This window comes from Augochlora pura, chromosome 7, assembly GCF_028453695.1.
Source record: "Augochlora pura isolate Apur16 chromosome 7, APUR_v2.2.1, whole genome shotgun sequence".
Classification (NCBI taxonomy): domain Eukaryota; kingdom Metazoa; phylum Arthropoda; class Insecta; order Hymenoptera; family Halictidae; genus Augochlora; species Augochlora pura.
Genome location: NC_135778.1, coordinates 13,096,183 through 13,111,448, shown reverse-complemented (window position 1 = coordinate 13,111,448; position 15,266 = coordinate 13,096,183). Strand labels below are relative to the sequence as shown.

At 38.0% G+C, this 15,266-nt stretch overlaps 1 protein-coding gene across 1 annotated transcript in view; it reads right to left on the bottom strand.

The window, feature by feature from the left end:
• Positions 1–961: 961 nt before the first annotated feature.
• The window catches only part of LOC144472306 (discoidin domain-containing receptor 2), a 212,885-nt gene continuing 198,580 nt past the window's right edge, over positions 962–15,266 (bottom strand). Inside the window, exons 10-17 of the mRNA XM_078185267.1 lie at positions 13,384–13,559; positions 12,634–12,805; positions 11,440–11,705; positions 10,332–10,469; positions 7,400–7,707; positions 5,479–5,713; positions 4,821–4,970; positions 962–4,316 (exon numbers count right to left, since the gene is read on the bottom strand). Of these exons, the coding sequence (XP_078041393.1) occupies positions 4,167–4,316; positions 4,821–4,970; positions 5,479–5,713; positions 7,400–7,707; positions 10,332–10,469; positions 11,440–11,705; positions 12,634–12,805; positions 13,384–13,559 (1,595 nt within the window). The 3' untranslated portion in view covers positions 962–4,166. The remainder of the gene's footprint in view (positions 4,317–4,820; positions 4,971–5,478; positions 5,714–7,399; positions 7,708–10,331; positions 10,470–11,439; positions 11,706–12,633; positions 12,806–13,383; positions 13,560–15,266) is intronic.

Here is a 15,266-nt window from a genome sequence, read left to right as displayed (position 1 = left end):
AAAAGTGTCTTGATATCTTCTGCGATTATCGGTGTACTCATTTGTTTACATATTATCTTATTGACTCGATGTTGTGCTGTTACCATTAGTCAAGGTACTCGAGATAAGTATCGAACTGTTATCATGCACTCATTAATAGAAGAGGTTTCAGTTTTTCGATTATTCTTCCTATTTTTTAAATAGAAAGCAATGGTGACAAACTTTACAATTGATTAGTATTGTTTCTACTCTTTAGTTTCCCGAGGATCGTTTAATTACATGAGATAATATGCGCCGAAATGTTTACCATTTCAGGTCACCGATTGAAATTTCAGATAGGGTTAACGCATATCAAAGTGCAACTTCCTGAAACAACTCGTTAAGATGTCCTAGCATCGTAAATTCTCCAGGTAATGACAGGTAAACCATTCCTTCAATACTATCATTGTAGTTTACCGCCACTTAGGCGATTACGCGACTTACGTGTTTAAGCGACTTTCGTTTAACCAGTTCTTTTTCTAGAACATTATGCACGGAGATACGACTGAGCGAAAAAATTGCTGTCGATGCTTTATGTTTGAAACTGTGCAGTGTTTACACGTAAGAAAATCTCCGTGGGAGCACACGAAGTCCACAGGTGGTCGAGATTATCATTTTCCGGTTCGATAAGGTAGACTTATCAATTTAATTCAGTTTACAGTAATAATAACAAGCAAATTTTAATGCAGTTTCAAGTAATTTGTTATCCACCAGATTGGAGCAAACCAATTTCGATATGAATTGCAATCTGTGAAAATATTTGGAAGTAACGTTACAATTTATATTATATAATTCTCGTGTTTTGCAATTAATCGTTTGCTGACGATAATTTTTGGGCAACTATTATTACAGAAAAATCCGCACAATAATGACAAACTTTGCTTCGTGTTATTCGTTACGATTGAAATTGATTTAGAAATTGGAAATAAGAACACGGTCAGTGTCAGAAAGGAATACTCAGTACTTTATTGTTAATCATTTGAACGTATACTTGAATTCATCTTAAGAATTACAGAAAGGTGCGTGCAGAGGGGAACGTTTGAACGCTTGACTCATTTTTTTGGCACTTAACCAAGAACGAACAATAAACACGTTTCCCTATTTTCACCGGCGGTCGATTTCCACGCGTTTCTCAGCCGTCGATCGCATGGCGACGGGCCGATGAATCGATCGCGCGTCCCGTCGACAAGAAAAAGAAATGCCGTCGTTCCGCCATCTTGTTTTGTTTGCCCGGCACATCATCGTCGCGTTCAAACGTTCGTTCGCGGTCTTGGAATTCGAGTACGGCGCATCATATTGAACTCGCATCGATTCCTCTCGAAGCATGACAGTTACGTCGCTACGTCCCCCGTGGATCTCTGCCCTTAAATCGTAGATCAAAGAAGGAGCGTGGATATGCGTCGCGTTCGCGCGAAGAACAGACTTAACGCCACTGGAAATATCTACAGCATCATTCGAACACCAAGCCTCCACAACACTCGCGCCACATTCAATATCGAACAGTTCAACCTTTATCGAGTTCACCTTAATTATGTAATGAGTATCAAAGCGTCGGTTGTAGAAGGCATTTCAACTGGAGCGAACAGCGACTGGGATTTCAACGATTAACTGCGTTGCTTTAGACGAAGGACCTAGGTTGTCCCAAAAGTTCTTTTCAGGCTTTACCGCCGAACCCTGACTTCGGAACATTTCTCGACAATTTACCCTCATACACTCTTTCTTTTCTATTTGGAATAATAATTAATAACACGTAATTAATTTGACACGTTCAAAGAATTTGATTACGAATACAAAATGCGAGAGGCTTTATTGTGTTAGCGTGGAGCGTATGAGGGCTGAAGTTAAGCGTGAATGACCTGTTTGATGCAACTTTTTAGTCGAAATAAGCAATTTATACATGACCGATGAACGTATCTTGAAATTTTTTGTACATAATATTTAGTAAAATAGTGGAAAGAATTTTTGAGATAACCCGTGTACGGAAAACAACAGAAAAGTGGTGGAGGTTCTAGATAACAACTGATCAGGAAGGTTAGACAAACCAGAAATTAAACAATTATGTAACGTCGTTCATAATGCGATTCTACTTTATGTATATATCTTTTTATTTGCTAAAATTACCGCACAACAAAAATGTAGAACCTAGGTTTTCGATCTAACGTAAATTTTGAAAAGAATAACAAATTTATCGATGGAGTTTGATAATGAGAATATTCTGAAATATTCTAAAATGTTCTAAAATATTGTAAAATATTCTAAATTATTCTAAAATATTCCAAAATAGTTTTTCGAATTCTTTCACTTTTCTTGACAGATTGTAGAGAAAAAAGAAAATGTTCAATCAAAGATTACATTATGAACGAAAATTCCTTCAATTACTGGTTTCATTGTACTTTCCTGCGAGTCTAATTAATGAAAAGAAATAAAACGCAACCAGCACTGTATCTAGGCCAAAATAAGCCGGGTAGTACAGTGTCTACCACGAAAGCGGTGAAAAGAATGACAGATGTCACCGGTAAGCGGACTCCCGTGATGCAATAAATATTTTCAGTAGTGTCCATCAGGTGTCTGAGTCTACTGCCCGCTAAAGATAGTGAGATCTCTTTCCTCTTTTCAAACGAAAAGGAATACAATGGAACGATATAAGTACTTCGCTACTGACGGGCTTCGAATGTACAATTTAGTCGGAGTTTTCACGGGCAGCTGGTGGTCGATCGTTTGATTCGTCGAAAGGCAACGTCGTGGACCGGAAACCTGGACAAAATTGGGAAACGGAAGCTTTCAGTCCGTGATATCCAATCAACATGAATATCGTGCATCGTTGGACAGAAAAAACTTGCTGCCAATTGAATTCTTGCATTGATTTTTAGATCAATTCTACGCGCTATTATTTGCGAGTTTGTAAATTGTTTCGAATTTCTTTGTGAATTTACTAAACTTCTTATATATACCTGAGTTATAAATTGCACAAAAACGTGGAAAATTGACAATATTTCGAGTAAGCTTGGGAATGAACCCGTTACGGATGTGGATCTATTAACCCTTTGCACTACGACTTTCACGCTGCGTTGATTACCAATTTGTCCTTAATAAGACCAGATCGTTTTTGTTTATTCTATTGCCTTTATTTACTTCCGTTTCTAAACTTTGATAACAGAATTCAATTTGGTTTCGATTTAGAAGAAATTAATAATATTCATATTTAGTAGATCTTGCATGGAATCTTTGTCACTAATCTGACTCGTTATATTATAGTGCAAAGGGTTAACAGTGGCTACGCGTTTTGCTTTAGAAGAATGACAAGACTGGTATTATTTAGACTTTCCGCTTTCAACGACTGTAGCTTTCAACAATAACTTTTTAAATACAGTATTCCAACGGCAAGGTTTCGTTTTTTTATGATTCCAAGCTTCCACGAATTTTCGAAATGCCTGATAATTTCGTCCAGCATGGTGCACGACGCCGCCCTCGGAATCAGACTCCGATTCCCTGGAATCGTCGAACGTATCGGAAGGGTAACTGATCGAAGAACGAAATGCAAAGTCGCTCGAACCGGTGATAGAATCGGTGGTCGAGCGTGAAGACGATTATTATTATAAAAGCGGTCTAGAAAGGCACCAGCTACCGCGAGAACCTCCCCGGGTATGTGTGTGTGTGTGTATGGGGGTGTGTCGTCTAGCGCCGATATCTAGATTCGTATGTACAAGTGGATAGACTTATCAGTGCTCAGCATGTCGCAGCGTACTCGTCGTCAGTGTCCAGGATACTGTACACGGTACCAACTTGTCGTAGGAATCGAAGGACCGAACTGACTAGAAAATATCGGAGGCGGTGTCTTTCATCGAGCGGCCCAGGCGAAGAGACACGTCGTCCTGATCGTCTTTGCGTTTTCTGCGTTTCCTGGACGACAGAATCCGAGACCCCCCGTGGCCGTCACCGAGAACGCGGGGTGGGTCTTACAAGGTTTGTTTCTGCTTGAAAGCTAGTGGGGGGGATAGAGTTCACCTCGCGGCCCGTTTCCAACGCATGCACTAAAAACTAACGATTGTACACTTCTGAAGAGTCCGAGCACGAGAGATCGACCAGGTCGACGCTCGGAAAGAAGATTCTCCGTCCGCTTTTCGGTATCACAGTTAACCGGGATTATATTATGCACCGGGCCGGTAGTCCTCGATCAGGTTTTTCAGGAACGTGTAAATGTCTTTGAACGTCGGCCTCGAGGTCTCGTCCCTCCGCCAGCATGAACACATCATCCTGTAGACCTCGTCCGGACACATCGTCGGTCTCGGTAGATACACCTGCAACCAGGATACTATTTTTCACCAATTCGAGAACTGGTTATGTAAAGTTGCAAAACTGCGTTTGAAAACATTGGGAACAGATGAAGAGGTGAGGAGTATCGGTACATTGCTTTCGCCTTACTAAAAGCATTACATATACACGACTATTCCTAAGTGACACCAGTTTCTTGCAACAGATACAGAAAATTATAACCTTGTTCAGATCATCTCAATTTTTACCAGACGTATGCTACGAGCCGTCTATTTCATTAGATTGCTCGTAGAAAGCAGATATTTTCCGTATCAGTTGCGAGGAACAGGACACGTTTATTATTCGTCTTTTTTTCTAATTACTTAAACAAGTATTAAAAGTTCTAATTCTTTAAAACCAAATAAAAAAAATGCTCGTATGAAACTCATAAAACTAAGGATCACTGTCGAACAGTATACGTCCAAACCCCTCACTCTTTAACAGACATAAACGTCAATCGATATTTAATATTAGTTTTCTAGTTTAGCTACCTGCAGCTCGGCTCCATAGTACATATGCTCAGCGTTTTCTATGACTTGATCGTTGGTTAGATGTTGGAAAGGCTTCTCCCTGGCCAAGCTCATCACCTCCCAGAGAGTGACGGCGAAGGACCAAACGCTGCTCGAACAAGTGTACCTATCCTGAAATTTAAAAGCAATTCGGTACATTTAGCGCGCACAAAATCACACAACATTATAACATAGACGTCAGAATTGTGATAAGGATTATAAAATGATTTATTGTGCTGGAATTCTAAAACGATTCGGAAAATTTTAACGAGTAAAAGATTAATCAATATCGTGGCACAGATTTCAAGATTACGATAAGGATAAAGGTTTCAAATTATAAGAGAGAGTGACATAATTTACTGTCTTGAAATTCAAAAGCGATTCGGTAAATTTTAGTGATTGACTAAATTAAATTAACTAAATTTTAGTGATTTATTAAATTAAATTAACTAAATTTTAGTGATTTATTAAATTAAATTAACTAAATTTTTGTGATTAATTAAATTAAATTAACTAAATTTTAGTGATCAACTAAATTGAATTAACTAAATTTTAGTGACTTAATATTGAGATATAGGCATCAGGATTACGATCAGGACTGGAGAGGTCGTAGATCGTAGGATAGAGAAAAATGATTTACCAGCAGAATGCTTTCCCACGGCAGCCATCTGATTGGCGCCGGCGGTCTGCCGCCTATGTCACTGTAATCCTTCTTGTAAAGGTCACTGCACATCGCTATGTCGGTCACTTTCACGGTATAAGATCGGCCCACTAGACAGTTTCTGGCTGCCAGGTCCTTGTGCACCAGATTCTTCGACTCGAGGAACCTCATGCCCGATGCTATCTGCGCTCCCATGTACAACAGGCAGCCTTGACTGGTGAACACATAACGTTGCTTTTGAACGGGGTGACGTTAATTGATTGAGCTAGTATCCGAACGGCTCGCGGAACAACTTTATTTTGATGCGCGCCGATATTCGATAGCGATCTAGGGGAACATCTTTCCTCCGGCACCGGACGCGAATTCATGATCGATTGTATCGGCGACCGGCGCGACTAGAACGGGCTCATCTTGCCGAGACTGTACCCTATTTTTTTCATCGAAATGATTTGCGAGAATTCACGCTGACAGTTTTGCCGGGTCGCTTCGCGGTACGGTTTCATAGGGGAAAAATGTATCGGTGCAAAAGAATGCAAATTCTGATGTAATCTGTACGAATAAGTGAACGAGTAAGTGACTATAAAGTGAAACTGTACTATATTATTATAACTATCTTAAGTTCAGAGGAATCTTTTTTTAAGGATTTTAATTCATATTTCGCAGAAATCATTTTTTGAAAATTCTCTGCATTGATTGCACCATATAAGTGTTAAATAAATGTGCATACCTTCTCCTATTAAAACAGCTACGTCTCTAATAATTATGAAATATAAAAAAGTTTCATTGAAAACAGAAAACTAACCAAAGTGCACAGCAGATCGATTTTAAAGAAATTTAGAAAGAGCTTCCAAATTCAAATTTTCGCAAGAAATATTATTTTACAAAATCTTCTAATACAACAACGTTCGCAGTTTAGTTACAGCGGAAGCTAACACGACGTTATTAATATTGCATTTGGATCTCGCCGATTCTCGGACATCATGCGTGATTATATCGGAAATTGTGTTTGCAGATATTATTATTAATTTGTGATTTTAATTGGATATTGGATTCGATGGATTTAGATTGATACCGGCGATTTATGGTACGGATATAATCGCGAGAGGAGCAATTAATCCCTGATAGTTTGACTAAATTGCGTAATCGAAAATCACTGGAGTACTAATAAATAAGAGCAACCCTGTAACGATTTGCGTAATGTGTCACCAAAGACCCGCGCGCGTTTTGAAAAACTCTAATTTAGAGAATTCTTGCATTTATACGTGTATCCAGTTTTCTTTCTCGTGTTTCAATTAATACTTAAAAACTTATGATTTTATCCATAAATTTCTTTCAACGCGTTTCTCAAGATAATTCTTCTAAGAACTTTATCTAAAGATCTCAATGAAACATATAAATTTCAATCAGTTCTCAGAAAATAATAAACCAAGACGAATTAAACCAACATTTTGTGATAAACAAAAGAATCATTTCATTCGCAATTTTACTTGGATTCGAAAGAAAATAGTAGCGTTCCATCCTTGAGAGATGTCTGTATCGATGTACAACTACGGAAATGGATTTTAATCGATCATCGATAATTGAATTCGACGTGTTCGAGAACTCGGCTGGCCAAGCACTGAAATAAAATCGGCGGTCCGGCGTCATGCAGCGTATTTCAAGTCGCCATTGTCATCCGTAAATGACAAATAACGTTCATCGATCAAAGCAGCGAACCGAGGAAGATACGCGGCGTTGCGGATCGGAAACCGTGGAACGAAAAATACGAAAATTATAATATTAGAGAGTGGTCGGGTACGATCGCGGTTCCATTCCGGTGCGTTCGTAAGCCGTCCCCGATATCGTTAATGCCGAGTGGTATCGCTTAGGTGGTATCCGCCGTAAGGAGCCGGGACCTCACCTAAGGGCCTTCAAATTGCAGCTCGGCCTAAGCGTTCCCGTAAGTGGCACACTGTACTGAAGATAATGGGCGAGATCACCGAGTTCCGTGTACTCGATGATGGTCCACGGCACTGGATCCACCGAACACACACCTAGGATCCGTGCCACGTTCGGATCGGACAGACAGGACAGAAATCGGACTTCTCGGATTTGATTCGTCGTGCTACCCGCTCGAATGTCGCTGTTGCATGCTGGCACGCGAGCCACTACCAATCTCGGTGAATTCGGTACCACTTCCTCCAGTCCAACTGATTCGCAAACTATCGCCTGAAAAAACGTAATAAACAGTTTTACTTTCCAACCTGACCCTTGCACATTAAAATGATCTATAACTATGAGAGCTCAAAATTGTTTGGGACATTTCTTTTTATCTTAGCTTTGTAAATTGTGACATTTAGTGAGAAGATGACGTGTGAATTTTTGTGCTGAAGGTTAAACAATTTAATGTCTACATTATTTTAGAAATATTGTTAAATGTTTTCGACTAAAAGACAATGTCTTAAATAAGGATCAAATAAGAATGGCCACAGAGCAAATTCATTATTTTGGTATTATATTTTCAACTATGTGATATAATGTTAATATTAATATAATTCTAATATAAATATATTTCTTCCTGTTCAGAATAAAAAAACGACTCTCGGTCACTGTGATATAATATATTGTAAGTGTTACAAATTCTACTTTATTTTAATTCTTACATCATCATATGACAAACGATGTAATTGATGGCATGATCATTTCAAACTTATTATTTTTGCCTTGCCAACAAGTTTAAGTTTTAAATTGCTCAGAAGAATTGTGCAATAATTTCCACCGAAAACCTGAAAACTCACGTTAAATATAGAATCGATTTATTAAAAAATCTAGTTAATTAAACCATTCGTTCTACCACGATTTCAATTATTATATTGTTTCGATCCGTTCATGTATTTGTTCATTCTTTGAAGTATCGATAACAGTATAATACGACTAAGAAGACCATCCGTTTTTAAATTCCCTCTGCCCACTGGACTGTAATCTAGAAAAGTTTAACGACTTACGGAAGCATTATCGGCGAATGAAGTTCTGAGTAATGGGATGATCGACAATTAAGAAATCCGGATAACCAACGCTGGACATTTTTATTCAGGATCGTTCACAGTCTCTCCCTTATGAATTCCATTAACGGTACGACCTTATTACAACAAGTCTAAAAGTCTTTGCAGCTCGGGTAATAACGCAATCAAATTTCAAATCCATTTCTTGGCTCATTAACTTTCAACTACGTGGAAATCATAAAAATGGATATATTCAAAGAATCGTAAAATGCTAAAATCTAAATTGTTGAAATCTAAATGTTGAAATCAAAATGTTGATATTAAAATGCTGGAAGCTATATGTTGAAATCTAAGTGTGAACATCTAAACGTGAAAATCTAAATTTGAAAATCTAAATTTGAAAATCTAAATATGAAAATCTGAATGTTAAAATCTAAACGTTAAAATCTAAATATTAAAATCTAAATATTAAAATCTAAATGTTAAAATCGAAATGTTAAAATCGAAATGATAAAATCTAAACGTCAAAATTTAAATGTCAAAACCTAAATATCAAAATTTTAAACAGCAATGTTCTTTTTGCTCTGTCGCGACCGCACGGTTTTTCGAATTCTTTCATAGAAAAAGATGACTCGTTGCGGAACAAGGATCCGCAGTTTCTTTAACGATGCATGATCGCTAATGCTCATGTAAGCCGATGAATTCCCAAAATATAAAGAGCCCTGCGTCTGTGTACACATCACGTGTGTGCATAATGTACAGGGTAAATGCATTATCCCTCAGACCTCGTTGTCGTTCCTCTTCGATGTTTCGCGAGCAAAGTTTCCCTGTAGTTTGTAGACGGTCATATTCTGCTGTATTGCCGAGTTGTAATAGTACCGCGTTACAACCCTATGATATCGCCGAGTTTATCGATTACGCGATCACGTCGACGGGAAATTAGCACAATGCCTGGTAATCGCGGGTTATGCCGCAGCCAGCGGCCAAGTTTAATCGTACAAACTCTGTGGCATAGTGCTCCACTGTTTTTCCCCCATTTTTTTTTCTCAACACCCTCATTTAGCCGCACTTTCATTAACTTCAATCCCTCGCGTTCCTCAACACCCTCGCGGCTTTTTTTATCACGTACCGCATTGACACTCCGCACAACCGCTACTATGAATTATTGTTTTCGAATCGAAATACTTCGTCAAGAATTGACAACACGGTTTTTGAAAATATCGTGAATTTTAGAATATTTCCCATATTATTTTATCGAAACTTTCGTTATTTTTCAAGTACTTTTTCTACTTCTAGTTTGTTGCATTTTGTTTATAAAGAATTTCTATCACTTACTAAAATTACTAAAACGAGAAATATATATATACAAATAATAATACGAATAAAAGAAATACAAAAAGAAAAATAATACAAATAATTTCGCATAAAAATTAATGGTCTAATTATTCATTCTAGAATTACTGCTTTGTAATATTTATTCAAATGTAGCTTTTAAATTTACAAGTCGAATAATCGTGAAACAAAGAATTTAGAACTAGACATTTTGGAGCATCAGCTAGTTCCAGTATCAAATGATTAATGTTCCCGCATTTACGCGCTGCCTCTATGCAGATGCAATAAGTTTTTAGCATGCATTTCGGTAAGTTTAATTGCTTGAAAGCGTGCTAGGCAGGACTAGTTATGTTCAATAGGGAAATGAGAATGTCGTTTCATGATGGTATGCAATTTTCGAGTTAGTATGAAGTGGTACGGGACGCGTGTACTACGATCGCAAAAGCGCAACAGCCCCGTGCATGTGGCGCGGTGCACATAGTCGGGCGCATTGTTTCTCAATCTCTTTTATTCCCCTACCTCGCCGATATTCCTCGAGCCAAGTTTCTCTGTTGTACGTAGGCACTGTCGCGGTATATTGGTGGGCTCTATTTCCTTGCACTTGTACGGCTTGTTCATGCTGGGCGCGATATTCCAACTAACCACCGGCGCAGGTATCTGTAAGCGTAACAAAGTTCCTCGTTTTATCGTTGGAATAATTGTTCGAATGCTATTACACTCGTCTTATTTATCCTTGAGTGCGCGCGTTTCCCACTCGATTCACCAGACTGTTTCGCAAAATTGCTATTCGCAGTTATTATTACCGTATTACCGCGTTTCTCTAATATGCAAAATAGCCGTCGAAGTTTGTCTACAATGGGTGGCACGCAAAACTGCTAGTGTGTTAATGCAAGTTAGTTGATTGTTTTGGAATCTAATAAGAATAGGATTTTATGTCGAAGAATTTTAATATATAATCACCTGTAATTATTCTAAGATAAATCGTTTTCGTGTACAGACATTTTTATAGATCGTTACACTGTCACCTGACACGTACATCATAAATAACATTTAAATATATGCATTTCGTGAATAATTACATGGACCACCATGTATTTTGTTGAATACAAATGCTCCATGGTGCCAAAGCTAACAGATGATGTTATATCAATTTTTGTTTACTTTATAAGGCTATTAAGTTAAAAGAGATTCATACTATATTTTTACAATATATGGTACATGTTTTACAATATGTAATCGTTTTTAATAATATGTAATAATATAACGCAATAATTTTTAAAATTTTTGCTATATATGAGACAAGTAGAATAATTACACGAAAATATATATTTTTAATGAACATCAATACTTCTTCTCGAATGAGAAAAATGTTAATATACTAAAACTGAGAAACAATATCTTTAGTATTGTAAGACGCTAATTGTAAAATATCCGAATAATAAAGAACGTAGTGAATAACTCTGTCTTTGTCTAATGTATTTAAAGAAGTGAAATGCTTAAAATGGCAAACATTAACGCGCCAGTCTCAGTCGGCTGAACGAAATTCCGTCGATTTGGTGAGATCTTTCAGGACCCCGGCGTTCTAGCAACACGTTTGGGTCGAGGTACGAGGAATTTGGAAACTAACCTTGTGTTTTTCTTTAGGCGCCGTGTGCCAACGCTTCGAGTGGATTTGATCGACGTCCCGTTGGTGATTAGACGTGGCCGGTATATTGAGTTTCGCAGTTGGACTGGTGTAACTTTGAAGGGTCCTGTAGTACTGGGAGTGACGCGCGGGGGAGTTGGTCGGCGACGATGAGCAACTAGGCGGACCCGCTGTCGATTCCGGTCTTGTATCGAGGCGAACACTCTCCTCTGACACCGCCGCGTCCTTCAGGTCTTTCGGGGATTCTTCTACAAAAATCGATTCTTGTCAATCCCTCGAATCACTTCTTTATTTCACGGGTGATCGCCCCCTTAGGGCATACTTCCATAGGTCTCAGGAAAATCAAACTGGAGCGTGACAAATTGCTATTTAATCAGTTAGACAGCGGTTTTCTTTATACTCTCATTGGTCAACAATTTTTGGGTTCACTGAAGCCGTTATTTATAATCAGTCCCATAAATATTCGTACCCTTATTGCTTATAAGAGAAATCTGTTGAAATCAAGGGTCGCATGTAAGATTTTGCGATAAACTTTTTTTTATGAATGAACACATGTATAAAGTTTATTGATACCAATTTATAACAAAATTGATTAACTAATAATAAAAATATATTGATTTTACTCCTCGTAGTACGTAATAACGGTCCACAAAAGTATTCGTACCAGTGTAGATTTCGTCGAAAAATCGCATATTAGAGTAGCTTTTTTACTTTATATTAATTTTCTAATATTTAGTGGGTCCACCTTTATGCCTTATTATATCGTTTAATCGATTTGGCATACTTTCTACCAGTTTTAATGCGATATTTGGTTCAATACTATTCCAAACTTCCAAAATTTTGTTTTTTAGCATTTGAAAATTTCATTACGTACAATAGATCCAAATGCAATGAGCTCCAAAAATCTTGAGTTAAGTAAATTTCTGACCGGAAAATTTCATCCTAAATGATTGTCATCATTAATAAACGCATGTAATACGTGCGGTAACTACATGTGCGTCGATTATAGTATAGATTGCGCAGATTAAGGTATCATATGTTGTGCCTACGGTATGTATTGCACTTGAAAATTTGGAAACTTTATCGAGAAGAATATCAGCTGATTTCCAACGCGTTCTTAATTTTCAGCAAACCATTAAGCGCAGAATTATGGAAGGTTTCGATGTAAAAACTCACCGGAAGTGGCCACTATCGCGTACGTGGATTTATATTGGGGGCTGACGAGAGGCGAATTGAATTGTTCCATTGTTAAAGACTCGTGCATGCTCCCGTCTTCCGGCATGTCCGGGGAAACGTGATTGGCAGTTTCTGCCAGCATCCCTCCTGGAGTTAAATTTAAGAGGAGACCCTGGGGAAAGTCGAATCCTTTGATTTATTTGTAAAAAAATTAGAAGTAAGCACAGCGTTACGTGCCAACAAATACTTCGACAATAAATTAGTGATTTCGCGATTTTATCCACCGCAAGTTTCTAGGGGTGCAAATATACAGAATTTCTGTTTCCAAATACCATAAAACCATTAATTTCGAGTTAAATAGAATTTGTCGAATTAAAGCGTAAAGCGAGCGTGGACCAAATGACAGTCGAATTAATTAATTTCTGAGGGGACGTATCAGCGTGAAAGTAGACGAATTAAAACGTTTGAATGGTTCGTTAAGCAAGCTGATTTTTATGATGCGAAATTGAATCGTAAAAAATGTGAGAAAGTGATAAAATAGGAAACGAAATCGAATTCGGCATGTAAATTCAGTTCCGACTTAGTTGCTGAATATACAAACAATAATCAACAAGCGGCGTCCCTCTATTCGGTTTAACGGTCCACATTGATTTATGGAGGTGACGAAGTTCGCGGACTTTTAATGACAAATTAAAATCCGTTTTATCGCTGCCGGGAAAAGTTGCAGCATATTTATGAACTAGCTTATACCTTCATGTTTATGGCGAATCCAAATGGATTTTTCAACACGGTCGGCGAGCTCTGAAGTTTTTGTCGTCGATTCAAAAGTAGAATAATGACGAACACCAGCAGAAGAAGTAGGATAATGGCAGTCAGTACACCTATTAGTACCTCTAAATATTCCTGTCCCTCTCCCGCAGCTGTAACTATGCCAAACGGTTCTATTTAATGCAAAACAATCATACTGTACCTTCATTTTCTCCTTATCAATGGAAAACTGATTAGGATCGTGGCTTCTAATTGTACTAACGTCAACATCGATTTCGACGGAGTTCTTTAAAATTTTATTTCGCAGATTCGCGATTTCGTGTTAACAAAATGTTACGACGTAATTTCTTGTCAGCGTCTTACACAAGAAGAAGCCATACATTTTATTTTTGTTTCCTTCGCATTTACTAGGTTAGAAAATTATTTTAAGTTACCGTAGCAAATTTTCGAAAAATTCGCGCGTTATAAATAGACTGCGACTTTTTATATAAAATCAGACTGCCTTGTATAATTTTCAAGGAAGAGCAGCAAAATATGCAGCATTTCTCCTTAAATAGTTTTGGCCAGCTTGATTAAAACACTACCTTAAATGAACATACCACAAAACATATTTATCTTTGTCTAGACATCGTCTATTTTAAATATTTTCGACCAGCTGAAAACATTGTATTCACTTTGCTAAAATCATTCAAACTTGAAATTTTTAACTGTTCATAATTTTATCTGTGCATTCCTGTCGCAAAATACAGACTAATTACACCTTTACATCGTGAACTACGTCGAAAAATTTCTTCGAACAGAAAAATAGTGAACTACGTTTACTCGCCACCATATTCAAATCTTCCGCAATATATTGGGTTGGGGAATAAGTTCGTAGCGTTTTTATATTTTCTTTTAATTTACAACAACTTGTTGCTGTTTGACAAAGTGTAATATTCATTTGATAGAGCTGTTTCTGCTCTACAAAACTGGGTTAATAGCTGTAACAATAAATTAATCCATTATTTACTATTTATTATTTATTATTTTTCTTATTACGTGAAAGTAATAAATAAATAAAGGAATAATGTAATTTCCGTCCTTTCAAACGTCAAGGAATGTTTTTTTTCGCCAAACCATTGGAATCTCCAATCGGACAGCTCGAATGCGCGTGTGTCGCTACAGCCTCAAAAGTAATAACAAATTAAATGACTAAAAAAAAACGATTAGCACAGTTTTGTAGAGCACAAGCAGCTCTGTCGAATGAATATTATACACTTCGTCAAACAGCACCAAATCGTTGCAAAATAAAAGAACATATAAAAACGGTATGAATGTTCTCCCCAACCCAATATTTAGCGCAAACGCGAGGAACAATTTCGCGCGGGTAGAATTAAATTGGACGAACGTGAAAATCGTTTCGGAATATAGTTTGATGATTTCTAGCGACGCTTGGGAGTCTCCAGAGGGCGACGAGTTAAAAATCGAATTTCCTGGACACGTCTACACGTCGTTAACCCGTCCCTACCACCGTGTCGATTTTAATAAACGTAACCCGGAGCGTTTGAACGTGGATTGGCGGGCAGGAAAGAGTAAATCGAGCGCGGCAATTCGAAACGTCGTCGTTCGGGATCGATCGTTTCGCGACTCCGGCTGCGAATCTTTTCCCCGCCGGAAACGGTTTTATTGCTCGTAAAGGACGGAATGCCTTCCCTTCACCCCTTCCGTCGCTTAAAAAACCGTAACATTTTTATCGGGACAGGTGAAAAGGCTAATCGACATGCCGGCGGGGGGGGGGTTGCTGGAACGCGGAGAGCGGCGGGCCGCGGCGGAAAACGAGGAAGAAACATTGGGAGCGGGGCTGGAAGAAAGGCCAGCCGGATAAA